Below are 22500 nucleotides of genomic sequence, written 5' to 3'. Positions count from 1 at the left end.
CATCTCTAATTTAGACTCTATGATAAGGAGTTGTCAACCCTCGATTTCAAAAGGGCCCTTTTGAAAAGATGTTTTTCGACAGGGGGACGATCATTCATTTCATCCCCTCTGAGACACTTTTTCAAAGTCTTCAGGCATGAAAAGTAGCTCCAGTAGTGCCATCCAAGGCCAAAGCGAGCGCTGTCGGTCTAACTGCGTGTGTGTGTGTGTGCGCTCCTGCCCATTAGAACATCAAGGCTTCTCTGCTGGGGCCCTTTTGTGAAATTCCATTTATTTACCTGTATTTACTCGCTCCTTTTCCCCTCCGCGGTTACCATAGAGACACACAGCAAGGCGCCTTTGGCTGCTGAGCTCGTGCAGGAGAGGCACTCTGGCGAGCGAGTGATTCCCTGGCAAGCCCTCGGCGCCTATGTAACGAGAAAGGCATTGACTTGGCCTTGACTGTTTCCCTGGCAGCCGCCTAAATCCCCGCCGCCGCCCAACCCGCTCCCGGTTGCCACCGGCGAGGCCCGTTTTGTCACCACCGAGTGGCTGTAATTGAAATGAGCTCACCTGGGAGGCAGCCCACCGCCTGGTGCCTGTCAACAGGGGCGAATGACGTGACACTTCCTTGCGACACCTCTGCTTCGAGGAAAAAAAAAAACATTGGGAGTTCTCCCAGGGAAGTCGTGTAATGAATCATTTCTCACCAAAAAAAAAAACTGAAAAAGGTGCAGCTGGAGGAATTTGCCACCACTTTTCCTCCCAGCTGGGTGCATTTTGCAATGACCCGTTGATGATGCATGGATGGGCTCTTGAGGCGAGTGGAGTGGATGCTCCAAGCGGGGGCCAGATGTCCGCATCTTGGATCGATAAGGCCGAAGTCCTTTTTGGCTCAGCTGCGGATTGCGGCTTCAACTAATTCACGACTCACTGCGTCCGAGACGGGGCGGGGGGGCGGGAGACTGTCAGGCAAGTGCTCCGTGCCTATTGTGGGTCGGCTACACCAGGGGTCGGCAACCCAAAACGTTGAAAGAGCCATATTGGACCAAAAGTACAGAAAACAAATCTGTCTGGAGCCGCAAAAAATGAAAAGCCGTATATACAGTCGTGGTCAAAAGTTGTACTGTAGAAGTGGTGTACTCGCGGTCCCACTGATACATACCCCAGATACGCCAGGTGTGCAGAGTTGACAAAGGTATAATGGTTGTTATAATATAAACATTCCATCAGTCGGCATCCCAGTGAGAGCAGACCTTGTACTGTAAGTGATTGTTTTATTATGTTTGTATATCTTGTTTAGCATTTGGCAATACTGCTAAATATGTGTATATATGTGTGTGTATATATATATATATATATATATATATATGTATATATATGTGTGTGTATGTATATATACTGTATGTATGTGTATATATATATATATATATATATATATATATATATATATGTATGTATATATACTGTATGTATGTGTGTATATATATATATATATATATATATATACATAGAAACCCTGTTTCCATATGAGTTGGGAAATTGTGTTGGATGTAAATATAAACGGAATACATCCATCCATCTTCTTCCGCTTATCCGAGGTCGGGTCGCGGGGGCAGCAGCCTAAGCAGGGAAGCCCAGACTTCCCTCTCCCCAGCCACTTCGTCCAGCTTTTCTTGTGGGACCCCGAGGCGTTCCCAGGCCAGCCGGGAGACATAGTCTTCCCAACGTGTCCTGGGTCTTCCCCGCGGCCTCCTACCGGTCGGACGTGCCCTAAACACCTCCCTAGGGAGGCGTTCGGGTGGCATCCTGACCAGATGCCCGAACCACCTCATCTGGCTCCTCTCGATGTGGAGGAGCAGCGGCTTTACTTTGAGCTCCTCCCGGATGGCAGAGCTTCTCACCCTATCTCTCAGGGAGAGCCCCGCCACCCGGCGGAGGAAACTCATTTCGGCCGCTTGTACCCGTGATCTTGTCCTTTCGGTCATAACCCAAAGCTCATGACCATAGGTGAGGATGGGAACGTAGATCGACCGGTAAATTGAGAGCTTTGCCTTCCGGCTCAGCTCCTTCTTCACCACAACGGATAGTCGAAACGGAATACAATGATTTGCAAATCCTTTTCAACCGATATTCAGTTGAATATGCTACAAAGACAACATATTTGTTGTTCAAACTGATAAACATTTTTTTTTTTTGCAAATAATCATTAACTTTAGAATTTGATGCCAGCAACACGTGACAAAGAAGTTGGGAAAGGTGGCAATAAATACTGATAAAGTTGAGGAATGCTCATCAAACACTTATTTGGAACATCCCACAGGTGAACAGGCAAATTGGGAACAGGTGGGTGCCATGATTGGGTATAAAAGTAGATCCCATTTTGCTCAGTCATTCACAAACAAGGATGGGGCGAGGGTCACCACTTTGTCAACAAATGCGTGAGCAAATTGTTGAACAGTTTAAGAAAAACCTTTCTCAACCAGCTATTGCAAGGAATTTAGGGATTTAACCATCTACGGTCCGTAATATCATCAAAGGGTTCAGAGAATCTGGAGAAATCACTGCACGTTAGCAGCTAAGCCCGTGACCTTCGATTTCCTCAGGCTGTACTGCATCAACAAGCGACATCAGTGTGAAAAGGATATCACCACATGGGCTCAGGAACACTTCAGAAACCGACTGTCAGTAACTACAGTTGGTCGCTACATCTGTAAGTGCAAGTTAAAACTCTCCTATGCAAGGCGAAAGCCGTTTATCAACAACACCCAGAAACGCCGTCGGCTTCGCTGGGCCTGAGCTCATCTAAGATGGACTGATACAAAGTGGAAAAGTGTTCAATGGTCTGACGAGTCCACATTTCAAATTGTTTTTGGAAACTGTGGACGTCGTGTCCTCCGGACCAAAGAGGAAAAGAACCATCCGGATTGTTATAGGCGCAAAGTTGAAAAGCCAGCATCTGTGATGGTATGGGGGTGTATTAGTGCCCAAGACATGGGTAACTTACACATCTGTGAAGGCATCATTAATGCTGAAAGGTACATACAGGTTTTGGAGCAACATATGTTGCCATCCAAGCAACGTTACCATGGACGCCCCTGCTTAATTCAGCAGGACAATGCCAAGCCACGTGTTACAACAGCGTGGCTTCATAGTAAAAGAGTGCGGGTACTAGACTGGCCTGCCTGTAGTCCAGACCTGTCTCCCATTAAAAATGAGTGGTGCAATATGATGCCTAAAATACCACAACGGAGACCCCCGGACTGTTGAACAACTTAAGCTGTACATCAAGCAAGAATGGGAAAGAATTCCACCTGAGAAGCTTAAAAAATGTGTCTCCTCAGTTCCCAAACGTTTACTGAGTGTTGCTAAAAGGAAAGGCCATGTAACACAGTGGTGAACATGCCTTTTCCCAACTACTTTGGCACGTGTTGCAGCCATGAAATTGTAAATTAATTATTATTTGCAAAAAAAAAAAAAAGTTTATGAGTTTGAACATCAAATATGTTGTCTTTGTAGTGCATTCAACTGAATATGGGTTGAAAAGGATTTGCAAATCATTGTATTCCGTTTATATTTACATCTAACACAATTTCCCAACTCATATGGAAACGGGTTTTGTACATATATACATACATATATATATATATATATATATATATATATATATATATATATATATATATATATATATATATATATATATATATATATATATATGTATGTATGTTGTAGAGATGCGCGGATAGGCAATTATTTCATCCGCAACCGCATCAGAAAGTCGTCAACCATCCGCAATCCACCCGATCTAACATTTGATCAGAACCGCATCCGCCCGCACCCGCCCGTTGTTATATATCTAATATAGACGATGCAAGGCATTAGTGAGGTTATAAAGCTTTTGCCTGTTAAAGAAAGGAGACTGATCCAATGCAGTACAGACATTCGCGTGCCACGCTGTCACGACCCAGACGCACACCAGTGCGCAATCATATGGGAGCCGCGCTGAGCGCACCTCCAAGCGCGTCTTGCTGCCGGTGACGGCCGGGTATATGGGCCCGACGCTCCAGCGCCATCCATTTTCAGGGCTAGTTGATTCGGCAGGTGGGTTGTTACACACTCCTTATCGGGTTCCAACTTCCATGGCCACCGTCCTAGCTGCTGTCTATATCAACCAGGGTGAGCCCCACCCCTTTCGTGAGCGCACTGCGCGCGGAGTGACCCCTGTTACGCGCCCCCGGCAACAGGGGTGGCGGGCAGGTAAGCTGCGCGGGCGGAGCGCGCGGAGTGACCCCTGTTACGAGCCCCCGGCCACGGGGGTGGCGGGCAGGTAGGCTGCTTACCTGCTGCGCGTGACGCCGGCTGCGGCGAAGGCGGACGAGGCGGGGTGTCGGTGCAGTGGGCGCGGTGGTGACCCTGGACGTGCGTCGGGCCCTTCTCGCGGATCGCCTCAGCTACGGCTCCCGGTGGGGCCCTCTCGGGGGAAGGGGCCTTGGTCCCGGACCCCGGCGAGGCGTCCCTTCTCCGCTCCGTAAAAGTGTCCATCTCTTTTTTTTTTTTTCTTCTGTTGTGGCATATGCAGCAGGTGCCTGCTCGTTTTTCGTATGTGGGTAACAACATTTAACTATGTATATATATTTCCGAATTGGTTTAACTGCCACCCGCCTAAATCTATTTAAAATCTAATTTTTTTTTATTTCAACCACCCGACCCGACCCGACTCGCGGATAAAATCTAATTTTTTTAAATTTCATCCGCCCGATCCGCGGATAATCCGTGGACTCCGCGGTTGTGCCCGCAAACCGCGCATCTCTAGTATGTTGGTAGAGTGGCCGTGCTAGCAATCGGAGGGTTGCTGGTTACTGGGGTTCAATCCCCACCTTCTACCATCCTAGTCACGTCCGTTGTGTCCTTGGGCAAGACACTTCCCCCATTGCTCCTGATGGCTGCTGGTTAGCGCCATGCTCCCGCCATCAGTGTGTGAATTTGTGTGTGAATGTGGAAATACTGTCAAAGCGCTTTGAGTACCTTGAAGGTAGAAAACGCTATACAAGTATAACCCATTTATCATTTATTTATATATATATATATATATATATCTATCCATCCATCCATTTTCTACCGCGTATTCCCTTTGGGGTTGCGGGGGGCGCTGGAGCCTATCTCAGCTACAATCGGGTGGAAGGCGGGGTTCACCCTGGACAAGTCGCCACCTCATCGCAGGGCCAACACAGATAGACAGACAACATTCACACTCACATCCACACACTAGGGACCATTTAGTGTTGCCAATCAACCTATCCCCAGGTGCATGTCTTTGGCAGTGGGAGGAAGCCGGAGTACCTGGAGGGAACCCACACAGTCACGGGGAGGACATGCAAACTCCACACAGAAAGATCCCGAGCCCGGGATTGAACCCAAGACTACTTAGGACCTTCGTATTGTGAGGCAGATGCACTAACCCCTCTTCCACCGTGCTGCCCTGTGTATGTATATATATATATATATATATATATATATATATATATATATATATATATATATATATGTATATATATATATATATATATAGGTATATATATATATATATATATATATATATATATATATATATGTGTGTGTGTGTGTGTGTGTGTGTGTGTGTGTGTGTGTGTGTGTGTGTGTGTGTGTGTGTGTGTGTATATCTATATATGTATGTATGTATATATTGATATGTATATATGTATATATATATATATATATATATATACTTATAAATATGTATATATGTATGTATATATATATATATATATATATATATATATATATATATATATATATATATATATATATATATTCTTTGGATCAAAGGCACTTTCTGGCTATTGATTATTATTCATTATATATTTCTCAGCATACTTTGCTCAGTCTTAGTACTCTGCTTGTGTACCTAATGTTGTGGCTTTTGACCCCTTTTTAATCCGACTGAAAAACGATCCAATTTATAAGATTACGAGCAAAAGGGCTTCACCTCTAATTGCCCCCCCATTAAACCACTGCTAATAACAGCCGCCATTGTTCTGCTGGAAGTTCTTCCCCGCCCTCCTCGTTGCCTTCCCCAGCTTCTGAGACGCCGCCTGTCAACTTTTCTCTTTTTCCTTTTCTTTAAAGAGCGATCGACCGAGTCCGACTGACTGCGTGGAGCTGCGTCTGCGCCCATCAAATCGTCTCTGGTGTGTGTCTCGTCGCGCAGTCTTTTGTGAGCTTGCTTTTCCCCGAGTGGAGTAGGTGCTGCATCTCTGTTCAAACGTACTGAGCTTGTGTTCACGCTTGTCATTTTTTGGGGTTATTTGGAAAGGAACTGTGGTGTGTTTGCTGGTGTAAAGTAGCTCTCCTAACTGTCCGCTGTAAACGCTAAAAAAATCTCAATCCCTGACACCTCCAACCACACTGGTCAGTGTTTACCTTTTATTCAGCTTTTTTTAGGCTCATAGTTAAGAGGTACACTATATTGCCAAAAGTATTTGGCCACCTGCCTTGACTCACATATGAACTTGAAGTGCCATCCCATTCCTAAGCCATAGGGTTCAATATGATGTCGGTCCACCGTTTGCAGCTATTACAGCTTCAACTCTTCTGGGAAGGCTGTCCACAAGGTTGCGGAGTGTGTTTATAGGAATTTTCCAGCATTCTTCCAAAGGCGCACTGGTGAGATGTTGGTCGAGAAGGCCTGGCTCTAAGTCTGCGTTCTGATTCATCCCAAAGGTGTTCTATCGGGTTCAGGTCAGGACTCTGTGCAGGCCAGTCAAGTTCATCCACGCCAGACTCTGTCATCTTTGTCCTTCTTTCCTGGCGTCTTCCCGGTCCCGTTTTTTGTGTTTTTGTTTTTGCACCTGCAGCGATCGAGTCGCTCGACAAGCCTCCATCGCAGCACAGGCTCATAGATGGTTCTATGTTCTATGTTCTAAGTTATTTTGTTCTGTGATTCAGTCAAATAAAGCCACAGAAATGGATGGACATGAAGACAGCAGAAAATATATCTCTGCCAAAAATCCAAATTCTGCATAAATATTTTGACAAATAGGAGACGTATTATATAACTAGACGACGCAATTCCTGAAGGAATTGCGTGTGAATGCTCCAATGCTGAAGTTGAACTGAAATGCTGACAGAATGTAGTATGAATGTAAGAGTAGTTTTAAAGGCCTACTGAAACCCACTAGTACCGACCACGCAGTCTGATAGTTTATACATCAATGATGAAATCTTAACATTGCAACACATGCCAATACGCCCGGGTTAGCTTACTAAAGTGCAATTTTAAATTTTGCGCGAAATATCCTGCTGAAAACGTCTCGGTATGATGACGCCTGCGCGTGACGTCACGGATTGTAGAGGACATTTTGGGACAGCATGGTGGCCAGCTATTAAGTCGTCTGTTTTCATCGCAAAAATTCCACAGTATTCTGGACGTCTGTGTTGGTGAATCTTTTGCAATTTGTTCAATGAACAATGGAGACAGCAAAGAAGAAAGCTGTAGGTGGGAAGCGGTGTATTGCGGCCGGCTGCAGCAACAACACAAACACAGCCGGTGTTTCATTGTTTACATTCCCGGAAGATGACAGTCAAGCTTTACCATTGGCCTGTGGAGAACTGGGACAACAGAGACTCTTACCAGGAGGACTTTGAGTTGGATGCGCAGACGCGGTACCGTGAGTACACATGCAGCTGCGGCTTCCAAACATTTGATCGCTTGCCCGTACGTGCGTGCCGCTATGTGCATGTCACGTATGTAACTTTGGGCACTTTGGGGAAATATATGTGCTGTATGAACTTTGGGGAGGTGAACGGTACTTTGGGCTGTGGGATTGAGTGTGTTGTGCAGGTGCTTGAGTTGTATTGGCGGGTTATATGGACGGGAGGGGAGAGGTGTTTGTTATGCGGGATTAATTTGTGGCATATTAAATATAAGCCTGGTTGTGTTGTGGCTAATAGAGTATATATATGTCTTGTGTTTATTTACTGTTTTAGTCATTCCCTGCTGAATATCAGGTCCCACCCGCCTCTCACAGCATCTTCCCTATCTGAATCGCTCCCACTGCCCTCTAGTCCTTCACTCTCACTTTCCTCATCCACGAATATTTCATCCTCGCTCAAATTAATGGGGAAATCGTCGTTTTCTCGGTCCGAATCGCTCTCGCTGCTGGTGGCCATGATTGTAAACAATGTGCAGATGTGAGGAGCTCCACAACCTGTGACGTCACGCTACTCGTCTGCTACTTCCGGTACAGGCAAGGCTTTTTTTATCGGCGACCAAAAGTTGCGAACTTTATCGTCGATGTTCTCTACTAAATCCTTTCAGCAAAAATATGGCAATATCGCGAAATGATCAAGTATGACACATAGAATGGACCTGCTATCCCCGTTTAAATAAGAAAATCGCATTTCAGTAGGCCTTTAATTTTGAAATGGTTTGAATGCTGAAGCATTTGAATTTCCAGGAAAATCACTATTTGGTTTGGAACTTGAGAACGTGTTACTTTGAATGTCCAGGATGAGTGGAATGGTTTGAATAGATTGAAAAATGTGGGAATTGCCAAAGTGTGAAAAATGGATAATTAATTTTAAATGGGGCAAATGTCAATTGTTGAAAGGGAGCACACAATTCCTGAACAGGCTGAATATTTTGAAGTTTAAATGGTTTGATCGAATAAAAAAATGTGGGAGTTGTGGAACTTTGGAAAATGTCCCGTTCATTTCAATGGGAATTTAATGGGAATGTTGGGAAAAGAGGGAATTTTTCAAATCGGTCGAGAAATGTTGAAGTAGTAACATTTTTTAATTGAGAAATGCTATTACGGAATTCCTGGAATTTCGGGAAAACCGGGAATTTCTCCAGGACAAAAGACAACTTGGTTTTTTTGTCCTGATTAAGGGGAATGATTTGTCGGTGGAACGGTTGGAGTGGGTTGAAAAATGTGGATGGAGTAGTTAACAGAAAAAAGGGTTTGAAAAAAACGGGAAATTCTAGGAATTCCTGGAATTTTTTTTAACTTGAAAAAAATGACATTTCGAATGTGCAGGATGAGTGGAATACGTTGAATGTGAAATGGTTTGAATCGGTAGAACAATTTGAAAATGGTGGGAGTTTCAAAAATGGCCAATTCATTTTGGATGGGGAAAATGTCCCAGAAAACCTGGAATTCTGGGAATTTGTCAAGGGAAAGCCCGCGATTTCCAAATAGGCCGAGCGGTTTGAAGTTGGAACGGTTTGAATCGGGTGAAAAATGTTGAAGGTGGAGCGCGCCAAAATCTGGAGAAGAAGAAGAAGTTGAATAATAAATAGATTAAGTTTGGTGTAGAAAACCATGTGTGTGAATGCTTTTTGGAGCATTCACACAATTAAAGAAGAGCAGGCAGCAGCTTACACATTCTCATACGTTCTTCAACATCAATAATCATTAATGCCCTTTTAGCCTTCATTTCAGTACTGTTATTGCACTGGAGAATAATACATTTAACTAAAATGTTATTTTCTTTGTGCTCGACAAAAGATAAGTAGTGAGAATATCTCCATGTTAAGAAACTCGACTTCAGCTCCGCCATGATGTCTTGTTAGTAAACACAGACACAACCCCACCCCCACCCACACAGAGCGTGCCTCTTGTGAGACAGGAAAATATCAGAAGGACGACACCGCAGCGCTCCAGTAAAACACACTCAGATCTTCTCAGTTTCTAGCCGATACTATATAAAAAACAACGTAAAATAATGCAGTAACGCATCATGTAGTAACTGTAACTGAGTTACTCAATATAAAAAGTTTATTATTATTGACTATTTAGTTACCTATTTTTTTTAATTTATTTTTTTTAAGGCTCCCATTAATGCCCTTTTAGCCTTCATTTCAGTACTGTTATTGCACTGGAGAATAATACAATCTGTTGATCAACTTGACATGCATTTGCATCACTGAACTCTGCTAAGCAATGTGGTCTACGTACAACACACAAAGACAAAAATATGTTTCAAAGGGTCAATTTATTTCGGGCCAGAACTAATTGACAAAACTATTTTAAATAGCTGCAACATAGCATACATAAGTAACAAACAGCATAATAACAACATAGCTGTAAACCAAGGAAGTACTTTAACTTTACATACACAAAGCCTAACCAGGCGTTTTTCTCTCTCAAGGAATTGTGAAATAAAATCATGTCTGAAGCCCAGAACACTTTAAGCATTTCCCCAGTTTTAGTTTAGAGAAAAGGAAAGATTGGCCTGGCCCACTAAGATCCCTCGTTATGTTTGTGAACTTTATAGTCTATACATTTAGAGTGATGTGATAATCAAACACTCTGGAAGTCTAGAATGAAAAAGTATATAAGAGAATTGACAGAGTGTGTGTACCTTCAGTGCTGAATGATGAGCAGAGTTTGGAGTGTTTTCTTTAGCTCGCTTTCCATGTTTATGTACTCACTGTCCAGGTACGTGGAAAATGTTTGCGTGCCATATGCTGTTTGACGCCGGTATAATGCTAATTAGCTGTCTGAAAGCGGGCGACTCCACTGCAGAAATGGCTCTATCAATGTTGTCCTGGCTAGCAGTCCCTCCGTTAAAATCCTTAAGTGGAGGTGAAGTGGCTTCGGTGTCTGTGTCTCTCTTTACTAGCTTCGCCGAAGCATGTTGCTTTTGTAGCTGTTTCAGCAGATTTGAATTGCTGTTTTGGGCAGTAGATAGGATCTTTGATCCAAGACACAACTTACATTTAACTAAAATGTTCTTTTCTTTGTGCTCGACAAAAGAAAAGTAGTGAGAATATCTCCATGTTAAGAAACTCGACTTCAACTCCGCCATGATGTTTTGTTAGTAAACAAAGACACGCCGAACCCCCCTTCCCACACCCACACCCACACCCAGACACACACAGAGTGCGCCTCTTCTCTTGTCCCCGTTGTGACACAAGAAGATTCAGAAGAACGACACTACAGCTCTCCAATAAAACCCACTCAGATTTTCAGTTTCTAGCCGATACTACATTAAAAAAAAGTGTAATAACGTGTAATAACGTAGTAACGCATCATGTCGTAACGGTAACTGAGTTACTGAATATAAAAAATAACGCGTTAGACTACTAGTTACCGCCGAAAATAACGCGTTAGTCCCAACACTGCTAATAATCAGTATCGGCACTGAAAAATCCATATCGGTCGATCGATAAAATAAAGTGAACCCTACCAAAATATTCACCAAGTATATATTTATTTCCTACTAGTGTGAGCGCAACATAAAAAGGACATACGGTTGCAGAATTGATTGATTCCCGCCGACTTCTACCACCTGTCCTTGGTGACATTTAGGGGACTTTTCTTGCACGCTTTCATCAAATAAGTGAAAAGCTGCAGTCATCAAATGTCAGGATTGTGGACATGTTTCCACCTTTTGTCCAGACGATGATGATGATGATGAACTGCTAATAAAACGGAGGACCATCTGGAGGAGTTAGACATGATGAGTTACTGTAAATGGCATAAAAGGTTCTGGAGGGGAGTTGATTTATGAAATATCGTTTGTTGATATTGCTCGCCAACGTTGTTCATCCTTCCCTCCTTCCGCGGTGCTCCGCTCCACTTCATTAAATATATTATTTGAATCTTCTTGCTCGGCGGAGAGAGAGCCGCTGTCGCGTTATGAAGGTTATATAACTTTTTTTTAGTCTGGAGAGACAACCTCCAAGTCCATACAAGAATGAAAAAAACGTTAAAGTTAAAAAATAAAATAGTTTTAAACCTCTTTGTTTTGCTTTTCATGTTTGTTTGTTTTTGGCTAATGTGTCATGGCCAATTATGAACATTCATTGCTTGCTGATAGGGGTGCTCCAAAAAATCGATTCACATCTGGATTTTTTTAATTTTCGATTCTAAAGCAATTAATATTTTTTTAATATTTTTTTATTTAATTATTTATTTATTTATTTTTTGTATTTATTTATTTATTTTTTGTCCTGTCCAGCTTCTCAGGCAAATCATATAGTTGATGTAGATGCCCATATCGGCTGTTCAGATTTACTTTACAAAAGAGAAGTGTAGGATACTTCTCTTGTTGCCCTATTTGTATTTGACTTTATTAAATGTATTTATATTATCATTTGGTGCAGCCGGGCCGGAGCAGGAGGGGATAGAAAGAGAAAAAAAAGAAGACAGAGGGGGAAATTGTGGGGACAAGAGGGGGATTAGACAGAGAGACAAAAACAACAACAGCAAACACAGCAATAACAACAGCAACAATTAATATTTTTTTAAAGAATTCATTTAAAATGGTATTCATTGTTTATATAATTTATAAAAAAAATATAATAATCATTTTCAAGAATTTAATTTAAATTGTATTGTTTATATAAATAAATGTGCTCTATTTATTTTAACAATGCATTGTTAAAAAGGTGTTTTTAGGCCATCTGAGCCTTTATTTTCAAAATAGTTCTAAACCTCTGTTTTGTAAAGGATAATAAATTAGCTCAAATATACCTACAAATGAGGCATAATGATGCAATATGTACATACAGCTAGCCTAAATAGCATGTTAGCATGGATTAGCTTGCAGTCATGCACTGACCAAATATGCCTGATTAGCACTTCAACAAGTCAATAACATCAACAAAGCGCACCTTTTGTGCATTAATGCACAGTATAAAACTTTTGGTGGACTAAACGAAACAAAGAAGGAGTGCAGGATTTTACATGAATTGATTAACGTGGACCCCAAGTTGAAAAACTTATTTGGGTGTTACCATTTAGTGGTCAATTGTACGGAATATGTACTGTACTGTGCAATCTACTAATAAAAAGTTTCAATCAATCAATCAAACATGTAAACAAACTGTTGCGTCACAGTCCACACTATGGTGAGTTCAAGAACCGCCAAAATTTGTGGGACAAAACGATTGTCACCAAATACTCATAATAAACATATTAAACAGTGGGCTTTCTAACATTTGGGAAGGTTTGTGTCACAAAAAACATACTAAAACTAAAAAAAATATTTTTTCCCCGTCTTTTTCCATTTTTAATAATAAAAAAAAATGCTCCAGTGAGCCACTAGGGCGGCGCTAAAGAGTCTAAGGTCCCATCCTTTTAATATGCATTGTTTTGTAGGAAGTCCTGTTTAATTCTATCAGCAGCAAAATGTGCTGAGAAGTTCCCACAGGATTATGTTTCAGTAAAGTCAATTAATATAACATCGACGGCTGGATGATTTGTCTCGGCAATAACACAAATTAACACAAACGTCACTCAGCCCGACACCTCAGACAGACATAACTAGCCGATGAGGGTCTGGCAAAGAAGGGAGGGGTCCAGCTGCAGTTGCAAGTCGCCATGGCGATGATAACCGTCTAATGAGACGAGGATTCAGCCGAGCGACACCTCTTGGTTTCTGACCGGGAAGACCTTTAACCACTGACATCTCTCAGCACCTCAACCGCCAGCAGACAGCTACCATTACACTCTCTCCTGTGTGGCTTTACCGCAACTTTCACGCTTTCAAACCCAAACGTCCCTTTTATAATAGTATTTCTCAACAATTTTGATGCGTCTCGGAGGTTCTATAACAGCAGCCCTACTGGGAACACGCCTGTGTGGGGGGGCGTGGCCTGCACACCTGCAGCGAAGCGGGGTGTTTGCCCAGGACCGGCTTTGAGATCAGCGACAGGTGCGTAGATGACCCAGCTTGAGAGTGTTTGTCTGATCACCTGTCGCTCTGTTAAAGGCAGCAGTCGGGAAAGAGAGAGGGAGTAATTCTTGAGGACAGAAATGACTGAAAAAGAACCCAAAGAACATTTATTGCAAAATAAATCATTGTTCACAAAGATGAACGAGGCTGTCATGTCCGTCATTGGTGGTCCAAGGAACCCGGAGGGGCGAGACCTCCACAATGCCATTGTGTGTGTAGCTTTAATTTTAATAGGGTTGTACGGTATACCGGTACTAGAATAGTATGGCGGTACTAATGAATCAAAAGCGGTATTATACCCTGTTTGAAAAGTACCGGTTCGCCATATATATATATATTTTTTTTTACAGGCATGACGGCACGTCGTCGTCACGTCGTGACATTGCTGGTTTTACGAGCAGGGGAGCATGTTCGGCAGCGCACAATCACAGAGTACTTACAAGCAAAGACAGCGTGTAGACAGAAAAGGGAGTACGGACGCATTTTGGCATAAAACCATGGGTGGATCTACACCTGACATCCACTGTAATGACACCAAGTACAACAGCGTATCTCGTCGATACTAATATGATTACATCGATATATTTTTTTTATCGTCACAAAATCTTTTTTTTTTTTTTCAAATCTGTGTTGGCCCTGTAATGAGGTGGCGACTTGTCCAAGGTGTACCCCGCCTACCGCCCGAATGCAGCTGGGATAGGCTCCAGCAACCCCCCGCAACCCCAAAAAGGGACAAACGGTAGAAAATGGATGGATGGATAGATGGACTCTTCAGACCACAGAACACCTTTCCACTTTGCATCAGTCCATTTTGGATGAGCTCGGGCCCAAGCGAAGCCGGCGGCGTTTCTGGGTGTTGTTGATAAATGGCTTTGGCTTTGCATAGTATAGTTTTAACTTGCACTTACAGATGTAGCGACGAACTGTAGTTACTGACAGTAGTTTTGAAGTGTTCCTGAGCTCATGTGGTGATATCCTTTACACACTGATGTTGCTTTTTGATTGAAGGTCCGTAATATCATCGCTTACGTGCAGTGATTTCTCCAGATTCTCTGAACCTTTTCATGATTTTTACGAACCGTAGATGGTTGAATCCCTAAATTCTTTCATTGGGAAACGTTGTTCTTAAACAATTTGCTCATGCATTTGTTGACAAAGCGGTGACCCCTCGCCCCGTCCTTGTTTGTGAATGACTGAGCATTTCATGGAATCTACTTTTATACCCAATCATGGCACCCACCTGTTCCCAATCACCTGTGGGATGCTCCAAATAAGTGTTTGATGAGCATTCCCTCAACTTTCTCAGTCTTTTTTGCCACTTGTGCCAGCTTTTTTGAAACATGTTGCAGGCACCAAATTCCAAATGAGCTAAAATTTGAAGCGTTCCAGTTCGAACGTTAAGTATCTTGTCTTTGCAGTCTATTCAATTGAATATAAGTTGAAAAGGATTTGCAAATCATTATATTTTGTTTTTATTTACCATTTACACAACGCCAGTGTCCTCTGTAGAGGACATCTGCAGAGGACGCTGGTTCTTACGAGACTAAAACAATCCGCGTCTGTTGTATCCTTCAGTTATACAATGTTCTAGTTACACAAACACATTTTTTATCACACTTTTGTTGGGTCGCGCCAACCTGGGTCAGTGTGCTGTTCAGAATGTCCTTTTGTTGAAGTCTTCTAACGTCCTCCACACCTTTTCAGGCAGCAAATTACCAGGACTCTCCCCCCCCCCTCCCCTGAAACACTTGCCTTGACCATGTGTGTGTCTGGTGTCTTAGCACCATGACGACGCTGCTGGACCTGAAGAGTAGCGTCCTGCGCCAGGTGCAGAGGAGCCAGTCGCTGAGGAGCCGCCGGGAGTCGCCGCCCACCGAAGGAAGCCCCCTCACCCACTGCCCCGAACCCTTACCCCGCAGGTGAGTCGGGCGGGCGGGATTATAGTTGATTAGTTGATTGTCGTTAAATAAAAAAAATAGTTAAATAAAAGCTGTCGCTGTGCATTACCCCTAATAATGTTTTGTTTTTTTAACACTATTTTCTTTGTAAATTTGAGAATAGTTAATTATGTAATATTTCATAGAGAAGCAAAACAAGAATGAATAAGTCAGTTATAAATAATTTATGTATTTAATGTATTTCTATATTTGTAATTTGATATGAAAATCTTGAGGGAAAAAAAATCTAATATTTAATCATTTAAATGGCGATATATTTTTATTTATATTTCATTGTGTTACTATGTTTTTTAATCTGTTTAATCATTTTGGGTTACATAAACAAAAAAATGTTCGTCATTGAGAAATATTTAAATAATATTACTTTTTTTTACACAGTAGTGCATTTTTTTTAAACAAATTCAATGTGCTTTATGTAAACATAAAAATGTCATATAAATAATATTTGAAAATAATCATTTATAATTTAAAATGCTTTTAATTTGACTTATATTTGTATTTGTAAACCTCTATAAAGTGAAGCAGTATTTTTTTTAGAGGGGTTCTTTTTTAACAAATGTACGTTATGTATTCCATATAAGCAAAATATATTTTTCATTTAAAAAAAAAATTTTTTTCTGATACAAAATAAAAAAGAATATTGCTCATTTAAATTGCCATAATTTTGACTGATATTTCATATTGTTACAATATATAATTTGAACCTGTTTAAAGTGAAACACGTTTTTGTATACAGCAGTGCATTTGTTTTTTTTTTACAAAAAAAATAGTCTGGTAAATATGAACAAAAAGTCATTTAGAAAAATAAAATAATATTTAAGAAACTTTTTTGTACCCAGTCGTACATTTATTTAACAAATGCTTTATATAAACTTATAAATGTCATATGAATAATATTTGAAAATAATAATGTACTTTCTAATACAAGAGATAAAAAATTATTACTAAATGATTTATAATTTAAAATGCTTAAAAAATTACTTACAGTATATTTTGTATTGTTACAATATATTTGTAAACCTCTATAAAGTGAAGCAATATTTTTTAGAGTGTATTTTATGTATTTCATATAAGCAAAACATATTTTTCAGTTAAAAATATTAAAACGGTCTTAGAATTTTTTTTATTTTCTGATAAATAAATAAAAAAGATAATTAAATGATTGCTCATTTAAATTTCCATCATTTTAACTTATATTTCATATTGTTACAATATATCATTTGAACCTGTTTAAAGTGAAGCAAGTTTTTGTATACAGTAGTGCATTTTTTTAACAAATATAATACAATCTGGTTTATATAAACAAAAATATTAGTCATTTAGAAATATTAAAATATTCAAGAAACTTTTTTCTACCCAGTAGTGCATATTTTTTTAACAAAACGTGTTTTATATAAACATAAAAATGTCATATGAACAATATTTGAAAATAATCATTTAATTTCTAATACATGAAATACAAAATAATTAGAAATGATTTAAAAATGTTGTATTGTTACAATTTTTTTGTAAACCTCTGTAAAGTGAAGCAATATATTTTAGAGGGGATCTTTTTTAACAAATTATTCTGTTCCATATAAGCAAAATATAAATATTAAAACGGTCTTTAAAAATGTTTTATATTCTGATCATTTAAATTGACATAATCTTGACTTATATTTCATATTGTTACAATATATTATTTGAACCTGTTAAAGTGAAGCAAGTTTTTGTATAGAGCAGTGCATTTTTTTTTTACAAATATAATACAATCTGGTTTATATGAACAAAAAGTCATTTAGAAATATCAAAATAATATTTAAGACACTTTTTTGTATCAAGTAGTGCATTTTTTAACAAATTCAATGTGCTTTTTTAAAAAATAAAAATGTCATATTAATAATATTTGAAAATAATCATTTAATTTCTAATATAAGAAATAAAAAATAATTTGATTTTTTTTTTTTTAATTACTTATATTTTGTATTGTTACAATATATTCGTAAACCTCTGTAAAGTGAAACAATATTTTTTAGAGGGGATATTTTTTAACAAATGCACTCTTTATGTACTTTATGTATTTCATATAAGCAAAACATTTTCAGTTAGAAATATTAAAACTGTCTTAGAAAATATTTTATTTTCTCAATTAAATTGCCAGAATTTTGACTTATATTTCATATTATTACAATATATCATTTGAACCTGTTTAAAGTGAAGCAAGTTCTTATATACAGCAGTGCCTTTTTTATTTTTTTTTTACAAAATATAATTAAAAAAAATTAAATATAATACAATCTGGTTTATATGAACAAAAAGTAATTTAGAAATATTAAAATTATATTTGAAAAAACATTCTAATAAAAATCTAAATAATTAATAAAAAATAGTTGTATTTTTATTTGTTTCAATTTTATTATTTAACATTTATAGTGAGGAAATTTTTTTTGTACAATGCATTATCATATATATTTTATATTTATTCATATATATTACAAAGACAAAAAGACTGTAATATGAAAGCATGCCAGTATCTATTGGTATGTATTTATGTACTGTCATGACAAATGTGTGCGTGCATGACTACAAAAGACACAAATCAAGCTCACGCTTTTAAAGCTGACTCTCTGATTTATTTGTTTTCAATCAGCCGCTGCCGCCTTCACGTCCGGCCAGCACGTTCTTAAAATGCGGGCGGCGTTCACACTGGAGTTTTTTTGGACTCGCCGCGCAGCAAAAACCCACCAGGACCAAACTATTACATGCACAGTCAGGCTCTGATGGCTTCCACGACGCGCTCTCGTATTTCACTTTTTGCTTCTGACAGCTTCACTGCAGTTTTTAAATGTATTCTTCGTGTGTGTATCTTTGTGTGCATGTATTTGTACTACTATATACTCTGTGTGTCTATACTAAATGTATTATTTGTTTGTATCCATACTGTTTGTGTGTATCTATCCTAAATGTATTTATGTGTGTATCTATACTGTTTGTGTGTGTGTGTATTGTTCCGTCGGACCAGTTCTTCCTCCAAGGGAATCTAAGTTACTGGTCAATCCCAAGTTCTTTTGATGACATATATGCTGAGTAAAAAGGACCCTCAAGACAGAATTGGAATATTTTCAAGTTTTATTCCAAAGCTTTGGGAAGTCAACTCAATCAATACATTCGTATCGGCTGCTCTAATTGATCTGGCATCCGCCCCCCCCCCCCCCCCCCCCCCCTCCCCTCAACACTGATAAGAAACCAGTGGGTGTTGTATTTCACATTCCTGATGGTTTAAGACACTAAACAGACAATCTGAAGACAACAAGAGACTGGTAGAATAAACAAAGGAATAGTACCAGCTCATCTAAACATGGCTATGTAAAAAAGAACTCTTAATCATATAAAGTTAAAGTTAAAGTTAAAGTACCAATGATTGTCACACACACACTAGGTGTGGCGAAATTATTCTCTGCATTTGACCCATCACCCTTGATCACCCCCTGGGAGGTGAGGGGAGCAGTGGGCAGCAGCGGTGGCTGCGCCCGGGAATCATTTTGGTGATTTAACCCCCAATTCCAACCCTTGATGCTGAGTGCCAAGCAGGGAGGTAATGGGTCCCATTTTTATAGTCTTTGGTATGACTCGGCCGGGATTTGAACTCCCAACCTACCGATCTCAGGACGGACACTCTAACCACTAGGCCACTGAGTATCTGCGTCTTTTCCACAGTATCTATACACAATGTTTTCTTTATGTGTGTATCAATACTCTGTTGTGTGTGTGTCTATACTAAATGTATGTATGTGTGTATCAATACTCTTATGGTGTGTAGGAATAGGTACCAAATCCGGTACATTTTTTTGGCACCCACTGAATCCCACCGGTCACTGCTTCACTTAAAAATCCAAAGGTGCCATGTTTCGGTACCTGGGTTGCGTGTGGCAATCACTCCAGCAGCACTGAGAGCAGACTGCGAAACTACACCTCAGAATACACTTGGCTCTCCAAGTAGCACCATAATGACCAATGTTAAAATAAAGTAGCGTAGTAGGCCAAGGTATTCATTAAAAACAAGGCAGAGGTTTTATGTAATAAGTATTTTTAATATTTTTGGCCACTGTAGCGTTACATGCAGTTTGAACAGTAACACTGTGTTTGAATGTGGGAAAATAAAACACTGTACTTTCATCAAGGGAATCTTCTCTCTAGTACCACAATTTGGTCATTTGGAATTTTCAATGCCAACAACGTAACCGACTTAAAAAAAAACGCTACAACGTAAGTTAAGTGAGGCTCCAGTTTTCCAAAAATACGCTACCTTGATGCTAATATAAATACTACTGATTAGCTTTAGCGATTTTACATCTTTAATTTGTGCACCGTCAAATTTGTTGAGGGAGGCAATCACTCCAGCAGCACTGAGAGCAGACACAGCCAAAAAAAATTTTCACCAAGTACCACCTCAGAATACACTTTGCTCTCCAAGTAGCACCATAATGACCAATGTTAAAATAAAGTAGCGTAGTAGGCCTAGGTATTCATTAAAAACAAAGCAGAGGTTTTATGTAACAAGTATTTTTAATATTTTTGGCCACTGTAGCGTTACATGCAGTTTGAACAGTAACACTGTGTTTGAATGTGGGAAAAATAAAACACTGTACTTTAATCGAGGCATTCTTTGGCGTACCACAATTTGGTAATTTGCCCTTTTTCAATGCCAACAAAGTAACCGACTCAAAAAAACGCTCCAACGTAAGTTAAGTGAGTTTTCCAAAAATTCGCTAGCTCGATGCTAATATAAATACTACTGATTAGCATTAACGATTTTACATCTTCATTTGTGCACCGTCAAATTTGTAGACGCGGGCAATCACTCCAGCAACACTGAGAGCAGACTCAGCCAAACGACAGGAACTCTAGGTCAGTGGTTGTTAAAATAAATTTCACCAATTAGCACCGTAATGACCAACATTAAAATAAAGTAGTGTAGTAGGCCTAGGTAGTCATTAAAAACAAGGCAGAGGTTTTATTTAACAAGTATATTTATTGTTTTTGGCCACTATAGCGTTACACATAGTTTGAACAGTAACACTGTGTTTGAATGTGGAAAAATAAAACACTGTACTTTAATCAAGGGAATCTTCTCTCTAGTATCACAATTTGGTAATTTGCAATTTTCAATGCCAACAAAGTAACCGACTCAAAAAAACGCTCCAATGTATGTTAAGTGAGGCTCCAGTTTTCCAAAAAATACGCTAGCTTGATGCTAATATACGTTAGCTTTGCTATTTGCATTAGCTATTTTACATCTTAATTTGTGCACCATCAAAATTTGTTGGTGAAAACTCCAACTAAGATGCATGTTACAATCAAACAGCTGGTGCGTAATTAGTACAATACTTGCAGTGTCAACACTTTGTAGGGCGCAACGGACTGAACCGGTCGACGCACCGTGAACTGTACACTACTGCCATCTACTGCCTTGGACTTGCAATTGCAACTTAGTGTACATTCCTGCAAAATGACAAAATGTGATAATAAAACAAGACATAACAGCTGGACAGCAATTATAATCAGCTCATTTTTAAATGTTGCAATAAAGAATGAGATTTTATTATTAAAAATAATCAATGTTTATTTGCACACACAAAAGTACCAGAAAAGTTGAGTACCAGTGTCAAATCTCAGGTACCCGGAATCGGTACCGTATCAGTTCAGATTTCCCGAATGTTGTGTGTGTGTGTGTGTGTGTGTGTGTGTGTGTGTGTGTGTGTGTGTGTGTGTGTGTGTGTGTGTGTGTGTGTGTGTGTGTGTGTGTGTGTGTGTGTGTGTGTGTGACAATAAAAAAAATAGTAAAAACCAGACGGTGATTCATATCAGCGCCAAAATGTAATTTGTTCCTTATGCAATTTCTGACATTTCCTGAAAGTCTCATCAAAAATGTGCCCATAACTTTTTCAGCTATGAAATAAACAGATTAAAGTGTCTTGTCAGTCATCCACTGTCTTTGTCTCTGTGGGTGGAGGCGAGGCCCCCAGGATGTGGACACAGAAGTTGAAGCTCGTAACGTAGTAGAAATGATCCAGATCAACCCCAAAATCAATAATCACTTATGCTATTTCGAATATTTCCTGAAAGTTCCAAGACAATCCTTCCATAACTTTTGAGTTATGATGCTAAGTAACTGACAAACCCCGGCCAGCAATAAATGTCACACCACAAATGGTTTCCTCCTCTTTGGAGATTTCAAGTTCCAACAGGACTTGGCGCCTGCACACAGCGCAAAATCTACCCGTGCCTGGTTTACGGACCATGGTATTTCTGTTCTAAATTGGCCCGCCAACTCCCCTGACCTTAGCCCCATAGAAAATCTGTGGGGTATTGTGAAAAGGAAGATGCAGAATGCCAGACCCAAAAACGCAGAAGAGTTGAAGGCCACTATCAGAGCAACCTGGGCTCTCATAACACCTGAGCAGTGCCAGAAACTCATCGACTCAATGCCACGCCGCATTAACGCAGTAATTGAGGCAAAAGGAGCTCCAACCAAGTATTGAGTATTGTACATGCTCATATTTTTCATTTTCATACTTTTCAGTTGGCCAACATTTCTAAAAATCCTTTTTTTGTATTAGCCTTAAGTAATATTCTAATTTTGTGACACACGGAATTTTGGATTTTCATTTGTTGCCACTTCAAATCATCAAAAATAAATGAAATAAACATTTGAATGCATCAGTCTGTGTGCAATGAATAAATATAATGTACAAGTTACACCTTTTGAATGCAATTACTGAAATAAATCAAGTTTTTCAAAATATTCTAATTTACTGGCTTTTACCTGTATATGTATATACTGTATATATATATATATATATATATATATATA

The 22500-nt window shown here is 39.6% G+C and overlaps 1 protein-coding gene across 3 annotated transcripts in view; it reads left to right on the top strand.

Annotated features, from left to right (window-relative positions):
• Positions 1-22500, top strand: part of baiap3 (BAI1 associated protein 3) — a 125711-nt gene that overhangs the window by 13630 nt on the left and 89581 nt on the right. For all 3 annotated transcript variants that reach the window (XM_061981992.2, XM_072916005.1, XM_061981991.2), the window contains exon 2: positions 15471-15608. In XM_061981992.2, coding sequence (XP_061837976.1) covers positions 15475-15608 — 134 coding nt within the window. In that variant the 5' untranslated portion in view covers positions 15471-15474. The remainder of the gene's footprint in view (positions 1-15470; positions 15609-22500) is intronic.

The sequence above is a fragment of the Nerophis lumbriciformis genome, linkage group LG24, assembly GCF_033978685.3.
Source record: "Nerophis lumbriciformis linkage group LG24, RoL_Nlum_v2.1, whole genome shotgun sequence".
Lineage (NCBI taxonomy): Eukaryota > Metazoa > Chordata > Actinopteri > Syngnathiformes > Syngnathidae > Nerophis > Nerophis lumbriciformis.
Note: the sequence above shows the minus strand (reverse complement) of the source record. Positions and strands in the feature narration are given on the sequence as shown.